General features: G+C 40.8%; 1 protein-coding gene across 1 annotated transcript in view; it reads left to right on the forward strand.

The window, feature by feature from the left end:
- The window catches only part of LIPA (lipase A, lysosomal acid, cholesterol esterase), a 14,938-nt gene extending 995 nt beyond the window's left edge, over positions 1-13,943 (forward strand). The window contains exons 2-9 of the mRNA XM_009320526.1: positions 1,775-1,895; positions 5,725-5,923; positions 6,322-6,431; positions 7,071-7,207; positions 8,649-8,795; positions 10,007-10,078; positions 11,157-11,228; positions 11,983-13,943. Coding sequence (XP_009318801.1) covers positions 1,775-1,895; positions 5,725-5,923; positions 6,322-6,431; positions 7,071-7,207; positions 8,649-8,795; positions 10,007-10,078; positions 11,157-11,228; positions 11,983-12,216 — 1,092 coding nt within the window. The 3' untranslated portion in view covers positions 12,217-13,943. The remainder of the gene's footprint in view (positions 1-1,774; positions 1,896-5,724; positions 5,924-6,321; positions 6,432-7,070; positions 7,208-8,648; positions 8,796-10,006; positions 10,079-11,156; positions 11,229-11,982) is intronic.
- Positions 13,944-17,674: the final 3,731 nt, after the last annotated feature.

A 17,674-nucleotide genomic window follows, 5' to 3' on the forward strand; every position in this document is an offset into this window, starting at 1 on the left:
GGTGGGGAAGAGTGCGCGAGTCTTGTCGGCGGGTGTGGCCGCCGGCTTGTAACGGGGCGAGGAGAGGAGCAGGGGGGCGTCTGGGCGGCGTGCGGCCCCTCTCTGGCTCCACGGGCGCAAGCCTGCTGCCTGCCGCCCTCGGCAGCCGGGTGAAAAGCCCCGGAGACTGCAGCCACTGGTCAGCGGTCAGCCTGCTGCTGCGTAAGCCTCAGCTTACGACCCCCTGCCTAGATGTCGTCTTTCTCTTCTCCTCCTTCCAGGTCCTTCTTGCTCCCCTGTTGGCTGTGGCTGATCTTTCTCTTACATATTTTCTGGTCCAGACCTGTGTTTTTTGCTAGAGTCGGGACACTCTCTTTCTTAACTGCTAGAAAAGCACGTGTTTATGAAGCGTACTTGTGCTGCTATGCTCCCGTGTTCTTACCCACAACTGCTTTTCTTCCCATCTGGCGTTTACTCTCTTAACTTTATTCTCCTGCAGCTGCAATAGCCAACTCCAGAAAATATTTGCTGTTAGTAACTGGTATTAGTTGCTCTTTCCTCTGCCCCATCTAAACTGTGCCATTTTCTCCTACGGGCGAGAAGATACTTCAAGCTAGAAATGCTTAAGGTCTATAAGAAAAGAAGTGCTTGAGTTGTCGGTATCATCTAAATATCATTTCGAGGACTGAAAATAGTCATTTAGTCTAAGGCTGATAGCATTTGAATGGAATTTAGCCTTAAAATCATTTTGGAATGTTAATGTCACTGTGGATGATTAAAGGTATATTTAAAAGAAATAGCATGTTTAATTAAATGCTCTTTCTCTTCCTTGCCCAGCAGCCTAAGAGTGGAACTCCGATCATGTCTTGCATTTCTTACAAAGGCACGGTTGGTGTCATAAAACCAATTAAATAGGAAGTTCTCTGTCCTAATGGAGTTGCATCAAATGAAAATAACATAAATCCCGAGACATAAGAGATGGGAGATAAACCTATTAATGAAATCATAGTGTTAAACAAGTGTGGGGGTTTTTATTATTATTTTCTTGTTTGGCTTGTCAGCAAAGTCACTTACAAGCTCTGCAACAGACTTAAGGTTTGAGGAGAAAGGTGAGTAGGAAATGGCACATGAAACTACGAGCTGAGGTGGCAATGTCAGCAGCTCACACGTGTGAAGAGTGTGACCTTAGTGTTTTAAAGCTGCTGTGTTGGTGGTTCATTTCAGCACATTGCCTAAACGTGGTTGTGTCCTCTGTATAACAGAGAATTCAGTATAAAGTTCAGATATAAACCTGAAGTGTTTGAAAGAAGCCTTTCCCTTCAGGAGAGGTGAACTCTTCCCTCCTTCTCTTCTTCTATATGTCGCTGTGGTGGCAGCGGCTATTTGCTGTCCTCACTTGTTTGTTACTGGAAGATACTGCTTTCCTTGAGAGCAGACAGTTTCAATTTTTGTCTGCCAACTCCGCGTCTCAGTGTTTTACCCTGTTATCATAAGCTCCTTTCTCACTGTAAGCAGCGTGTGAGTAACTAATATGACAGTAGATGGGGACAGGCTAGGGAGTCCTCCCAAATTCCTAGGATAAGGTTTGTGCTCTGGCTAGTTTCTGACTCCGTGCTGGGATAAGTCTCGTAAGAAAACCTGTTTGCATCAAATAGGCAGGTGGTATGGCACATTCCTACCGCATCCTTTAATTTCACATCGCTGTCTTTGGAAGGAACCCAGAGTACTTTGTACATGTTAATGAACTGAGGAGGCTGGCAGTCTGACTCCAAGGCGGTTTCTTTTCTTTCTTCAGAGTCAAATTATTACCTTCAGGGGATATCCGAGTGAGGAGTACGAAGTGACAACAGAAGATGGGTATATCCTCTCCATTAACAGAATTCCTTATGGAAGAAAAGGCCGTGAGAGGAGCAAAGGTAAGATAGGTCTGCTTGGAAAAATGGGAAGTCATGAAAAAGCTCTCTTTGATTTATAAAACTTTTGCTCCTGTAATAATCCAGAAAAAGATTAAAGACTATATGACCTATGCAGTTAGAATGTTTTATTGGTGAATGTTATGGCCAAAATAGATTAGGCACCTGTAGAGTGACTTGAGTAAAGGAAGGGAGAAGGAGTTAGAAAGCTATAGTTTTCTGGCATTGCCTTTTTGTGACATTAATACAAGCCCTTCGTTGTTGTTTCATTTTTTGAGGGGCTGAGAGGCCTGGGTTTTCTAGGAAGTGGAAAATGAGGGTTGAGGGTTTTTTTTTTTTTTAAGTAATAAAGTCTCTTGAAAAGAGGCTGATTGTAACGCTGTTGGGTTATTTCAAGCCCCATTTTTAAAAATGCTTCTTTATAACAAATAAGTTTTTTAAAAATTCCTGACCGTTTTCAGAAGTAGGGGCAGTTCACATGACTCTTTTGGTGAAATATAACTAAACTACACGAGTTCCCACTAGAATGTTCACAAAATAATTAGTGCCTGATTTCTGCATAAAATAAGAATTCGTTTGTTAATTTTAACCTCTCCGAAGCTCCCTTTGCAGTAAGGTACAAGCTGGACCAATACTGTATACTACTGGGGTGTCATATCTTACACAACTGCTTAAATAGGTAAAACAACGTAGTAAGATAAAAGCCCGTCAGAACATCTTGAGTACAATACATTTAAAAATATATTGCAAATTAGGATATGTAACAGGTAGTTGACAACAGTGAGCCCAGACCAGGTTGTTTTATGGATGTGATTTGATGGGGGACTGGGAGGAGCATTGGCATGTGCCACCAGAGCACTGTTACAAGCTGTAAGAATTACTGGTATAAAGCTGGTATAAAACCGTGGAAGGGATGCAGGGGGTGGACAGGTGAGGAGGTGAGAGAGAGGAAGGATGGGGGGAATGTAAGCTGAAACTTAAAGGAGCGATATGGGCAAAGGTTTTTGCAAGGACTGAATGATGGAATGCTTTAAAAATGAGACAAATGTACGTGGAAGAGGAGAGACACGTAGTCTTTGACTTGCTATCCTTGTACACTGCATATGGAATTGACAGCATATTTGAACAGCAATGGCTGAATTTGATATCAGTCTTGTCGCCACCCCTTACAAAAGATCCTACAGACAATCGCATGTGAACAACAGCAGCCTGTTTGCATAGAAACTGTACACATTGTAAGGACTGCCTCAGAACCCTTTGGACTGAAAAAACCTAGGATGAGAGGTAAAAACATGGAGCTCACAAAAGAAATCAGTGATTGTCCTATAGCCTTGGGTGTGAACAAGACCTGTGGAAAAACCCTCTCCTCTGCCAAAGGCCAAGCAACAGTCTTCCTGACCTTATCTGTTGGTTTTGTATGAGTTAGGATGTTTGCACTGTCCGCTGTCTCTCACGAGGTGGGTGTGTAAAGATCAGTGCATCTGGCAGGTGTCTTTGTACTTAAGAATTTCAGAGAAGCCCACAGGAAAAAGACAGGCTGCCTTTGTACCTGTTGATTTTGTCGAATCCTTCATCGATGACATAGGCAAACAGAAGTTTCCTGACCTGTGGGAATTCTCCACATTCCCCTTGCCACACCCTCGACCCCAAGTTCATGTTTTGCAAAGTGCTTTAATTTTAAAAACAAGGATTACTGAGCACATGTGGGGAAGTATGATCTAGAAGAATGAAGATTTCAAAGTTCATGTTGATCTTAAGTTTTTATAGACTTGGTATCTTTTCTCAGAAAGATACCAATGATGTGTTACTGCTGACTTAGCATATATACGCCATAATTCTTCTTTTGCAATACCTGCATAATGTTAGTAGGATCCCTTGGAATTATGTATCACGTGATGTTTTGGAACAAAAGCTACAGTTCTTCACCTAAGAAAAAAAAAAGGGAAAATGTCCAGAGAACCTAAAAGCAAAATGTCAGTGGTTTTTGGTTTTAGTAGTAACTAAAAATCTAAACCAACTGCATAGCATGGGTAAGAAGGGCATGGGAATAAGTCTGACTTCAACTTCTTGGGGGGTGTAGTGAAGAGAACAAAATGTTCTATAGTGGAAAGGGTAGTTTAAGAACCTGCCTTTCTTTTCCCCCTTTGAGGTTTTTAGGATCAGAGGTGATCCGAAATTATTATTGTCCAAGTCAGTTTGTCATATGATTGTGCAATTCATGTGCGTGACTGCTTGGTAAAGTGAAAAAGGAACTGGCAGAAATTGGAGCCTAATAGGAGAACAGAATTAAAGCATTAAAGCAGTTAAACAGTTTTCTCCTTCCTATGTTATGAAACATGCAAGTAGCAGCTTGCGGAGAGCCTGTTCTTCAAAAAATCAGAAGTTAGTTGATCTGAGTTTAGTAAAAGGGAGGAAGGTATCAATGCTAAAAGGGAACGTTACTGAAGACAAATTTAATGTTAGGTTTGAAAATCCTACACGCTGTTCATAAAGCAATGAAGTATTACTGCAGCGGAGTAAACAGTTGTGTTGAACTGTACTGTCTCCAGTACCAGTTTGGCACTGCTGGAGATTTGCTCTGGCTGCAGGGACAGTATGCCACAACATGTTTTTTTAACAAAATGGGAAAAGCAGGCACTGAAAAGGTTCCTCATCACAGGTGTAAAGGTTGCCAGGAGGGAGGAATATTGCTAATTTGGATTTTGGAACTCACAGCAAACTTTTATGGACATGACCTGGAATGGAGTGTGTAGGTGACTGAAGCAGTTGTGATTTGGCTGTTTCTGCTGAAAGATCCAAGTCTAAATTATCAATGGAGGAAGTATTGCGTGAGTTAGTATTGTAGTAAATGATGTGTCATTGGAGGAGGTAAATTCCTGAGTAATCTCTGGCATTGAGCTGAAGTTACCATGTTATCAGATTTCAGTTTATTAAAGCAGAAAAAAAAAAACCCCAAACACCTGTGCTACTGCGAGATCCAGAGACAGGTCTTTGGATTTTCTGAAAGTCATGTTCCTCCTAAAGGATTATATGTTAATTTATTTTCTTTGTGTAGAAGCAGGAACCTTCCATTTTTTTAATCTGTATTCCACATAAAGGTATCACTTCCCTTTTCAGCATGGGGAAGTCAGGAGAGAGGCTTCCTAAATTCCACCTGGGTCTTGACTGTGGTTCTTTTAACTACTTAAGTCAAGGGGAGAAAGTCCTTTGAAACACAGATTCCCTTGCTGGCTACTTGACTGCTCTTCAGGTTCTGCCAGAGCTTTGGTAATGGAAGGGATTTGCATGGAGATATCATCAGTACCAGTTGCAGAGATTTCCACAGCTCAGCACCCTAGTTTGGCACTGTCTTAACTGGAAAACAAAGATCTCAGTAGCACATATATGCAAATGCTTTCCCCAGGTTTAGGGGCAGGGCAAGGTTCATAAGTAGTTTAGCTGTCTCTGTGTTTGGGCCACTTTGCTGAGTATTTGTGAGCTTGAAGCAGTTGTAAGGGCTGCCTGTATTTTTCCTGTAGTTCCTGCTTTTCTCATGTTTGCTTACTGTACATTTGCTGTCTGTTTTGAACTTCAAGGAGTCTTTTGCTGTAGGTAGGAAACTAACAAGTTGCTAGTTTAAAATTCTTAATGATAAAAAGTAGCTTTTTGTGAAAACACGTGATTTCATGGTACTATGCATATTACACAAATTGCTAACCTTAGTAGATTAAGTCACGTAGATTAAATATTCAAAGTGCAAATCTAAAGCAGACTTTCAATAACTCACTTGAATAATTCTTAGGCATTCAATTCCAGATGAACAGGAAGGTACGATAAATGCTTTGTTTTTCAGGTCCAAGGCCTGCTGTGTTTCTGCAGCATGGTTTGCTTGCAGATGCCAGCAATTGGATCACAAACTTGGATTACAACAGCCTCGGCTTTATGCTGGCAGATGCTGGCTATGATGTATGGCTGGGAAACAGCAGAGGGAACACCTGGTCCAGGAAACATACACACTTCACAGTGAAGCAAGAAGAATTCTGGGTTTTCAGGTATCCTCGTCTTGCTAGAGAAACTGGAGAAACTACACACGCTGTTTGCAAGCAGGCTTCTCTTCCTCTCTTTGCCCATCATCTCCGTTAAGTCACATTGTGAATATACAAGATTTTTTTTTGCCGGTTACGTGTGCTGTCACACATATAGGGGCAGTACAAGGGAGTTGTATGATCAGTATAGTGTCCTGAGACAGCCTTCATAGGTGGTCAGTAGAACGTTAATTGCTTTCACCGGTGCTCGATGTGAAGACTCAATCACCAAAGTGTTCTGCTTCATCCACCGGAAGCTTTTCTTTATGTCCAGACAACTGATCTGCGGTGCAGTAAAGCTCTGTGCAGCTGTTCCACACTGATAACTTTACTTACACAACTGACTTTTTATCTTTGCTTTGTAGCTTTGATGAAATGGCTAAGTATGACATTCCAGCCTCAGTGGACTTTATTTTGAAGAAGACTGGCCAGGAACAAGTATTTTACATTGGGCATTCACAGGGCACCACAATGGGTATGTGAAGAGATGCATTTGTTAGAATATATCGTGTTTTAAATTATACCAGGTTCCACAAATGTGGTTTAATGATGAAAAAATAGGGCTTTGGAAATCTGCTGCTTCTGGTTTTTAGCTGCTTCCTGGAATATTAGTCAACATTAAAAAGAAAAGACTTAACCTTTCTGTGTTCACTTAAAGTGGGAAGCTGTTGAAATGATAAATTGAAGTCATAGGTAGCCACCAGTACAGTTTCCGTTAAAATAAATTGATCAGCTGTACATAATAAAATTAGAATAATCAGACATGTAGAATAAAGATTCCCATTTCCAGAATATTTTGCTGTATGTAAGGCCTGGCTCAGGTGCTTTTAGACCTGCAGATAGAAAGAGCTAGAAGAGTGTTGAGTTAGTTAGCATGAACTTGTTTTTCAGAAGAAAACAAACCCTTCTGATTTGCCTCATTTAATTTGTGTTCCACGGTTACTAAATTAATTTAAAATATCTAAACTGATCCTAGAGACAACAATTGAACTATTAATCTAAAAATACTTGTGCACACTCAACATGTCTTAGATTTTATAGAATCATTGCCAGGTAAAATTCTTATCTAACTCGTGTCAGTGAGGTTTGCTAATTATTCTCATCTTATTTACAGCTTTCGTTGCTTTTTCAACTTTGCCACAGCTGGCTAAGAAAATCAAAATGTTCTTTGCCTTGGCACCAGTAGCTACAGTCAAGTTTGCCACTAGCCCTCTGGTAAAACTGGGAGTGTTTCCCGACCTGCTACTCAAGGTTTGTATCTGAGTGTAAATGTTTTAAGACAAATGAAGTGTCCCCCTTCCTAGTTGAAGACAGCATAGCAAAGAATGTTAATAGCTGTGATTAGATTAACATGTTTGACAAGAATACTGGGCCGTTTTTTCCATAATAATGGAGAGAAGCAGTGGCTTCTCTGGCTTTACTGCTGTCTAATGAGACAATTTGCATCAGTTTAAAGTAGTATTTTACAATTACAGCTTAATAGATGGAATAAAATTATGTGTTTCCGTTTACATGTTTCTAGAATTTACGCTACAGTAATCACATGTTGGTCTGTTTTAGAAGAGTCATATGATAGCTTTATACAGAATACTTTTGAATTGTCATGAACTTTAACAGATTTGTTTCACAATTAACCATTTAGTATTAGAAGAGGATCCTTCAGAGGGTGATTAAGAGCAGCAGCTTTATTTAGATGCTGTGAATCATCCTCTGGAGGAGTTTACCTTTCCCCATTAACATCAAAGGGAATGTAGGCAGACTGGCAGGCTGCAGTAAGTGCCTGAAGTCAGACATTGCGAACACCCTGCTATGTGTAATTTTTAATCATCACTTTTCTTTCCACCACCCACGGAGGGTCCCACACAGCGCTGTTTGTTCTGTGAGATAAACCCTCCTCTAACATACCTTGTACACATTTAATGCGTGTCTGTTTGCATATTAGTTCCCTGCTCCAAAGGCAGGGATAAAGTGATACGAACAATTGTGGTCCCCTGTTCCTCGTGTAATGAACTTTGTCTAATGGGGATAGTAGCTGATCAGTGCCCTGTGCAGATGTTCGTGTTGTGCTGAGGAACTTGATTCTCATGGTGACTTGCAAAAAAACTGGAGCGCAGAAGTACATGACAGCCACAAATCTGTGGGTCAGGCATATCTTTAAAGAGCTGTGTCACTTTTTAAGGAAGTGCTCAGTGGGTCATTTTCAAATCCTTGGATGTTTTAAAAATACTCATCAAGAGGAAGTGGCCACCACAGCTTATGGAACTTGTTTTTCTTATGTGGTTTGAAGAGAAGAAGTTGGAAGTACGAAGCCATTTAACATTAGCAGATGCAGCTTAAAATATTTTAGCCTTAAACAATTCTGATGACAAGAAGCTGTGTAGTACTCCTGTAAAATACTGAATTTAAAACTTATTTGAATTTGAGGTTAGGTTTGGAATTCTTTAATAATGGTCCCAGTTCCCATGTACTTTTTGTGGGGGTAATGGACTGCATCATTTGTAGCAGAAGCACTAACGGTGACCTGCCCATTGGACTGCAGACAAGGTTGATAGGGAGATAAATCATTTTCATGTGACACGCCTGTCACCAGTGCAAATGGAGATAATTACCTCAAGAATGTTGTAGTATAAAAACTAAACCCAGGTCATTCTATGCAATTACGTGTTTGTCCTATGCGTTTGTTATTTTGTAGGACATGTTTGGAAAGAAACAATTCCTCCCTCAGAATTCTTTGCTGAAATGGCTTGCTACCCACGTTTGCACCCACAGAATACTTGATGACCTTTGTGGCAACATATTCTTTCTTCTGTGTGGTTTTAATGAAAGAAACTTGAATATGGTACGTTTTAGTGACTTTTAATAGCTGAGTTACTGTGAACTCTAACACTGTATTGACTGTGTGTCACTGTACTGATTGTCCTTTACATGTAATTAGAAAAAAACTAATGCCTTCTTCATCATACTGAGTTTGGATGAATATCTTTCCTTGGTATAGCTGTAGTTGCCCAGCTTGGATGGATAGAATTAACCTTTTAAAATGTTACTGGAAAGGTAAAATACATTATTTTAGATCTGTTGGGGAAGCGGGCAAGGGAAGTGAATTAATATGATGATGCAAGTATTTAATTCCTTTTGCAAAGAAGTGAGGAATAAAGATACAGTTTTCAACCATTTTCAAGAGAACTGTTGAAGTTTTCTGGTCTCTCGGTGGACGTGTGCAATTATTTTCTCTGGGACCAATTTCTGACCCTGCTGATGGCTTCATCTGTGGTTCTAGTTCCAAAGGACTTGTTCATAGGACTTGCTTTGTTATCTAAAAGCTAGTTAACAGCAACTGGTGTGAGAATGCCGTTTTTCATAATGCTTCTTAAAGTGTTTCTAGCTCCCTGAAATCAGTAGAAGCTGGTATCAGTTTACCCACAGGCGGATGAAGGCTGAGGATTTTTTTATTGGAGTGAGATAGAATTAGCATTATTTTTTTTCTGTGTGCAAAAATGTACATTTTTTTTGTATGTCAAAAGGTGTCATCAAGGTGAAAGTGCAGTTTTTTGATGTTTTCTTGCCCAGCACGTACAGTTTTCATGGTTTTAATGGTGGATAATATTTTTTTTTTCTGCCAGGATTTAAGTTTCCCCTGGGTATTTCGTACTTCTAAACTCAAAGTGTATGAAGTTCGGAATCACTTTGGACTGACAGCTACAAGTTTAGATGTAGAATAACACAAGGTTTCTCCGGAGGCCAATCTAAATGTTAGCTAATGTGTTCCCAATTCTTACAATACTAGCACCTTTTAAAAGATATTCTGAATATATTAAAAAATGCTTAAGGGATATCATCATCAGGTTTAAAGTTCAGTTTTAAAGTTCTGCAGTTAATTGTAAGTAAGCCCCAAAATACTTGAACCTTTTACCTCATCTGTATATATGGCTCCAGTTAATTTTTGTTTATAACAGTTTTAAGAGGAATGGAAAATTTTCTGTTAGTTGTTCAAGAAGCAATAATGGTTGCACTGTTGCACTGTGAGGAGTAAACAATATTATCTTGTTGCAGAGCCGAGTGGATGTGTATTCAACACACTGCCCTGCAGGGACATCTGTACAAAACATGATCCACTGGAGCCAGGTAGAGTTTCCAGAATCTAAAATGTCTGTGACTCTAGCTTGTTTGTAGAATATTGATGTCTCTGATATTTAAATGGAATAAATGCCAAAATATATATGTAGCATAGCCCAAGTGAAATTCTGGAACTGCCAATTGTCAGAACAGCAACTGTTCACTGCAGCTGCTTTGATGATACTGACTTATGGTGGCTCACTAGTCTCCCCTATTTCTTTGAAGATAGGCTAACTGTAAGTACTTCAGGCCAACAAACAATACAATGGAATAACTTAACTCAGAGATGCTGTAACAAGTATTTGCTCCCCTTTCAGCAAATCCTGTTTTGATTACAAGTTATATTTTTAGCCAGTGAAAAGCAGTAGTCTTTCTGTTCTGTTCTTTTCTGTTTGGCTTCACTTTCTATTTTATTAGCGTACTTTGAATTTCACCTCAGTGCACAATTTCATGCCTGTGATGCTATGGTGCCTGAAGCTTGCTCAGCAGGCTGACAAATACGAGAAGGCATTTGCCATGGAAGCAGCCGTCAGTGCTACTTGTGATCTTGTAACTGGACTTGGTCATCTGTTCAGAAGCAATGCGTTCTGCTGTACATGCTGTTCAAGTGTTGGCTCAGAAAGAAATTTGTGAAGACTTTTTTTTTTTTTCCTCTCAGATCCCTGTTATACAGACTTCTGTTTCTGAAAAATAATAGGTGGTAAATCATACGGAGTAGACTTTCTAAGAAAGCTCTGTGCTGTGTTCATATATGTTTAGACAGCAAGGTAAATATTTCAGAAGTAAACATGGAGCTGCCACATCCTGGCTTTGGATACACAAAGCTGGTTTCCTTAATCTTTCCTACCGTTGCTATGAAAGAGGGTGAAATCTTAAGGGACAAAGTCTAGTGGTATTGAATGTTAATGTTTCCCACTCCTGTGACGCTGGGCAAAGCAGTGACACTTGTCCTTGTTAATACTTGGCATTTCACTGTTTCTTGTGTCAGTTGCCTTTGCCAATTCTCCAGATGACCTATACTTTTTTATTCCTGCAATAGAAGTGTTGCAGTTCTTCTTTGTATGTCTGAATATTTGTTTATTTTTAGGCTGTGAAGACTGGGGAACTCAAAGCTTATGACTGGGGAAGCAAGGCTGCAAATATGGCTCACTACAACCAGGTAGACATCTTTTATGGATATGTTACAATTCTTGAGCGTTACAAGAAAAGTCCTTGGGCGCTTCTGCGGGTGCTGTGTTTATGCTGCATGCTGAAGAGCCACTAGTGTTGCCCAGTAACCAACTGGAGATCTGCCTTTTCCAAAAAAAAAAAAGATAGGACTATAGAGCTCTGAGGTAGTCCTAGGTCAGTATGGAGCCCTCGCTTGGATATGAAGCTGTTTCTTGAGGGGGTCCTGCCTGCCTATATCATGAGATCCCACTGCACTTCTCACACTAAGGCATAGACTGTCAATTCATGTGTATTGCTTATCTTCAGCCTGTTTAAGCTCCGTGCATGTTTGTTTCTAAATTACTGTGTGCGATGCTAAAAATATTTTGCCCCTTCTCCCTTTAGTGACTGGGAAAGATTGCAGTATCATACTTTTAGAGTAACAGTCACTTTTAGTATTTGATTAGGATTTAGAAATAACTTGAATGGGATGCATTCTCTGAGACTTCTGCTACCCTGCTGTCTTGTTAACTCTTCAAACCACATCTTTACTGCTATGCTTGCTTATAATATTGCAGGACTCTTGGAGTTAAGTTTTCTGTTGAGTCATGACTCCATCTCCCTCTCTAGCTGCCTAAAAGAGGAAGAGAAAATGAGAATCTGACACATTCTTCTTGCATTTGCTAGTATGTTACACTGCAGTGTGTATCACACTGAAGACTTGTTCTTTCTAATGCTTTTCTTTTCACTTTCCCCCTCCTCAGTCTACTCCCCCTTTCTACAAAATAAAAGAGATGACTGTACCAACCGCGGTGTGGACTGGTGGACAGGACTGGCTGGCAGACCCAAAGGATGTTGCTATGCTGCTCACTCAGATCACAAACTTGGTTTACCACAAAAACATTCCAGAATGGGAACATTTGGATTTTATCTGGGGCCTTGATGCACCTTACCGCATGTATAATGAAATAATTAACATGATTAGCAAGTATCTCTAAGCCGGCATGGTATTTCAGAGTATTAGTTCACCAGGAATTCGTCTTTTTGGAACATATGCTTTTCTGGCAATAATGCTACGTTGTTTATTTATGATGCATTTTTAAAATGCCAGCAATGACTACTGAATTGGATTCATATTTGGTTTGTTTTTCTCAGTATTATTTCTCTCTCCTGCAGAAGTCCTCATTGTATCCTGCTGATTTTGCACGCATGGCATGGTACTCAAAAAACAGGAGTGTGACTTTGCACAAAAGGAATATGTCACGTGCATATAAATTTAGTGACATGTCTGAAAGACAAGTTAGTCCATTCAGCACCTCAGGTGCTTGACAATTAAAACAGTAAGTATTTCACTGTGCATAAAACACTGCCATTTCTCAGTACGTTGCCATTTCTGAGTACCTTTCAGTAGTACTCCTAGTACTGCAGTGACCCATTTGGTGCTGGTACTTTAACAAGCACTTAGTGACTTCTTGCTGCATTATTATTTTAGCCATCACATACAAGCTAGCTTCATCAGATGACTTTCTTTTTCAATATTGCCCAGAAGAACTGTCATGAAGCCAGAGAAGATCACCACTGTCAGTTGAAATCTCCTATTTTGGGACTGATTCATTGCTGCATTTTTCTTGATTTAATGGCCTGGTATGTTTCACATACCAGCTATGGATAAGGATCATTATTTGCCCTTGCAGATTCCTGGAACAAGAGAAGCGGTTAAAAGAAATACCACTTTCAGTTAGCTTTGTCAATAGGTTATGGCTTTCAAGGAGCATGATGTAACATACTCATGTTTTGTTTTCTTTGCACTGACCACTAAAAAACAAGCTCCCCCAGGTATACTCCTGGCGAGGGAAGAGCCAAAGCATTAATTCTATAGCTTGAGTGACTTAATTTGCATGGACTTTTCCCTTTAATCATCTGCTGCTTTGAAGATCTGTTTACTTCTTAGCTGCTTATGTGGTGCTTGCCACCATTGTGTTCAGCAACCGTACAACACCCTGGTGAAGCCTGGCAGTATTAACGGCAGTTTCCATTTGTCTCAGTTTCCACTTCAAACTGGGGCTAAGCCCCCATTTAATGGGGGGAGAGGATTCACATCTGCTTCAGGGGTCTGGCTTTGGAGCTGTAATTGTCTGTAGTATGGGTGCCTCGCTCTTTCCATTGACTATGCAGAGGACTTTGGCTCCTCTGAACTGCGCAAAAGTTCCATGCCAAATGTAGGGGTATGAACAATCTCCAGCGTCAGTTGCCTCAGTCCGGATGGTAATTTCTGTGCCATGGTTGGATTCAACCCAGATTTCTGTCAGTAATCCCAACAGGATAAAAAGCCTTTTCTACATGGCATAGAAAATAGTGCATTTTAAACTGAGGCAAACTTTATTTGTAAAAAACAATTGCAAAAAGATGCATAAGCCATAAATTAGGGTTGGTTTGTTTGTTTTGTTTTGTTTTGTTTTTTATTCCTAATTCAGACTCAGGGAATCCTCAGGCTTTGTTTAACTAAAAGGTGGTTCATGATATTTCAGTTGCGATTCCTAGCAGGACCTCTAAGTTTGCTTTATATTTGTAGCAGCCATATTTGCTTCACCTTGCTGTGCTGAAAGGAAGTTTCTGTAGGAATCCAAAGTGGCTAACTTAGCAGTTGTGAGGATATGTGGTACAGCAAGAGCCATGTGCATCATGTTCATTAAACTTAAGATATTTCAATAAACATGAGACCTGCTTGGAGTTCGGAGTGATGTGTTGTGTTTCACTTCTTGTTGTTTCATGAATGCATGTGAATCTTTGGGACAGAATCCAGAAAGCCGAGTCTGTTATTCACAACTATTCATCCATAGAACAACTACAGTAAAAAAGTAAAATAGCCAAGCAAACTTCCATTTTACTTTGTCCTGAAAGAGGCTTTTCCTAAGTCTAAAAGGCCATTCATGTTGTTTTGGGGGACTTCTCTGAGACTTTTAAGTAAGGTACCAATTGTAAATAACTGCTCACAAGACAGAGTCATTTTCTAAGCCTCCAGGTGAGGCTCCTTTCAAACAACTGACATGGTTGAAAGCTTCTTGTATCACATTCTTAAACCTTGGGTAATTGGATTGCTTAATGGGCTGTCTGGTAATTTCATAAATAGCATTTAACCACATAGTAAAGCAGGGAACTAATCTTTGCTGTGGTACATTTGACCCAGCTTTTGACCTTTGTCATCTTCAATAATAAATATGATCACACTGTACCTTTCTGTACGTTCTGAATACAGTAGATGTGCCGTCAAGATAGCGGGGCATATTAAATCCTATGTCCTGCCAGCTTTGTCAGCTGATGAACCCCCTGCGTGCCTCGAAATAAAGCCAGAATGGCGGAAGCTTTACACAAAAGCCATTATGGAGCTTCTCTGCTTCGCTGGAGCAGGGATGGCTGTGGGAATTGTGAGCTTCTGTGTTCTCCCTGACTTGCTAAAGTTACAAGCACTGCGTGACACAAACTTGGAGAGGTGTCAGTGGAAAGAAATGTGCAAAATAAGACACCCTGAACATAGAGGCGAAGAGCGAGAAGCTTGGTCTAAGAAGAATAAGCAGTGATGAATGGTACATTTTTCAAAGCAGATCTTACGTACTTGGTGCCTGTTGTATAGACATCTTTGTGTTATAGGTGTATATATATGAAGTTGAAGGTTGGCTGAACGTCAGCTTTGGATAATATAAAAGTGTACTAGCATAAGAGAAGGCATCGGACACCTTCTGCTGACTTAGTCTCAGCAGTTAGTGACGTGATCGAACTATGCTAGAAAGCCAGACGAAAGTAGTCCCCGTTCAGCTGATGGACTGCCAGACTCACAGACCTGTGTGCATCTGAAGTGCGTGCACGATCCAGGGCTTTGACTTAGAGAGGTACAACACAACTGGGCATACAAGGGCTTACGCAGACATAAAGGCACGTGTTTTTGCCCACATGTTGTGCTTGGAACTTGAAAAGGATTTGTTTATAGTCATCTGCAAGTATATTGACACTGTTCATTTCATACAGAAGGCCTAAGGATGGTAGAGTGCCTGTATGTTAGTGGTGTGTGCTGGATGATGTACTAGCTCAATGCAGAGCATTTTTACACTATTTAGTGATTCTGTAGCTAGTGATAACACTGGCAAAAATTTACACATCAACTCGAACAATGTAGAAGTGCCTCAGCATAGGAAGTGGTGGTAAAACAGAGCTCCTTCTCCCTTGGGCCCTGTAAGAGAAACAGTTTTGTCAGCTTGGGGACAAAATAAACCAGTTTTCTATAAATTACTCTTTATGGTGAACGTGCCATACAAAAAAAAGGAAACATGGATACTTTAATATCATGAAAAGTTACAAACGGCTTTAATCTGTAAGAGACGAGAGAGAAACCTTGGTGGCTGAATAGGTTTTCTGATACATAATAAAACATGGCTCTTGGTGGAAGATTTTCCTATAATTAAAGCATTTATAATGTCTTCTCCCTTTTTTTGATGTCTTATAAAACACAAACTCATGCTGCAGCATTGCCCATGATAAGCATGCTAATAATGGCCTCTTCTCCAGTAGCCTATTTTCAAATAACTTCATATGAACAAAATCATTGAAATCATCAATGAAATAAATTACAAAGGTTGAATGGACCTGTGACATGATTGCCTAAGCCTTACTTTCTGAGGATACTGAGCTGAAAAGTGTCTGTACTGCATTCTGACTCCTCCAGAAATGATGAACGTGTGTAGCTGTAGAGGACGCAAATCAATGTCTCACTACTGAATTACGAATTCTGAATGAAAGAATTTTAGGATCTTTTCCTGATTGTTGTTATTTTGAAAACTGATCCTGATAAGGTTAAGCTTGAGAATTAACAATTTACTTTGCTGGCAGCTTTCCATCCGCAGCCATTGTTAGGAATTCATTAAAAAGACCTTTGGTTAAGCTTTCTTTCTGGGCTGGCTGGAGAGGTTTTCAGTGGAGCTTGGTTGGGGAGGTGGAGTGTTGATATGAAAATATTTTGATTAAGAAAATGTGTTAGTTCTGTGAAGTATTTTGTGTTTAGGCTAAAGTTTTTCATCAAAACTGAAGAGGAATGTGTGTTCTTCATCCTCAAGTACTCAGCATACCCACAGGCTCGGGGCTCAAGCCGCTTACCTGGGATGCGAGGAGTAGAGGCAAATGTCCCTTCTTTGGATTCAGATCCTGGACTTGAATCTCAGTATACTTAAAGATAAGGAGACTATAGGTTGAAAAGATGTAAATATGCAAAGCTCCATCTTTCCCTCCCAACCCGTTACACCTGTGACAGATCTATGCCCACCAACTTTTTGTCCTGCTGCAAAGCAGCGGTATGTTTTGTTACCCCTGAAAACTTTAACAAAGTCTCAGAGATATTTCCTGGCAACTGTAACGCTATCGGAAGGCAGACATTTACTTCGAAAGCAGTTCTTACAGCGAAGTCTGAGGCAGGCTGCCTCGCCGCCGGGCTGTGGGGAGCGGGTTTCTGCGCTGGGGGGTGCTGTTGCACGCGGAGAGGCCGCTGCAGCCCAGCACGGGGGGAGCACAGGGCGCTTGCTGAGACCCGCAGCCTCGCAGAGCTGCCGTGAGTGCTGCTGAACAGTGCGTCTCCTTGCACTCAGGCTCTTGGAGTACGGTGAGTTAGGACGTGAGGAGCTCAGGTTTATTGTATTTTTCCAGCATGGTAACAACTTCTTTTAAAACGAGAGAAGGGACTGCCTCTGCCTTCCTTTGCTCTGGTTGCTCTCCTGCTTCCCTGCTACTGTCCTGAACGAGTTATCATCAACCCTCTTCCCCGGCAGCCTTTTTCTGGTAGCAGGCTCAGCACGCGCTGGGATGTTGCCTTACCTCTGGTACAACAATAATCCTACCATACAGAGGGGGGGAGAAGAGGAGGAGGGAAAAAGAAATTTTGCCTCTGCTGCTGTGACGTTAGTTTCAGTATGTTGATCCTGGTTTTTCCCTCCTGCTAACTTTTCCTCATTTTCCTACTCACTTAGTGTTTTGCTGTTTACCTTATAGCTTGTACCTAACAGTGCAGCCTGGGGTAGGTGCTTGCGTCTTGTGCTCATGTGGAATCTATTTAAGACCCTTTGCGGGGCCTCATTCCAAACTATGTGCCCTTCAACCTAAACTCTGTAGCAGGAGTCTTGATTTTTTGAGAGACCCGTTTAGAGTCTTGTAACACATGGGAAAGTTTGGCAGCATTGCAAGTTGAGCGAAAAAAGCTGGGGTTGTACTGCTGATTTAAGTACAGAAAGGATTTGTGTGTACTTTGTCTTTTCTTCACGTTGTACCTCGCGCTGACAAAGAAACCGAAGTTAGCGGAGCGGGAATACGTGCTAAGTGCTTTTTGGCGGCCAAGCCAAACAGCTCGAACTCAGTTTCTGGAGAGTGAGGGTTTGCCCTCTCTGATGCGTGAGGATTCGTTTTTCCGAGCGTACCCTC

This window comes from Pygoscelis adeliae, unplaced genomic scaffold (genome assembly GCF_000699105.1).
Source record: "Pygoscelis adeliae isolate BGI_AS28 unplaced genomic scaffold, ASM69910v1 Scaffold190, whole genome shotgun sequence".
NCBI lineage: Eukaryota > Metazoa > Chordata > Aves > Sphenisciformes > Spheniscidae > Pygoscelis > Pygoscelis adeliae.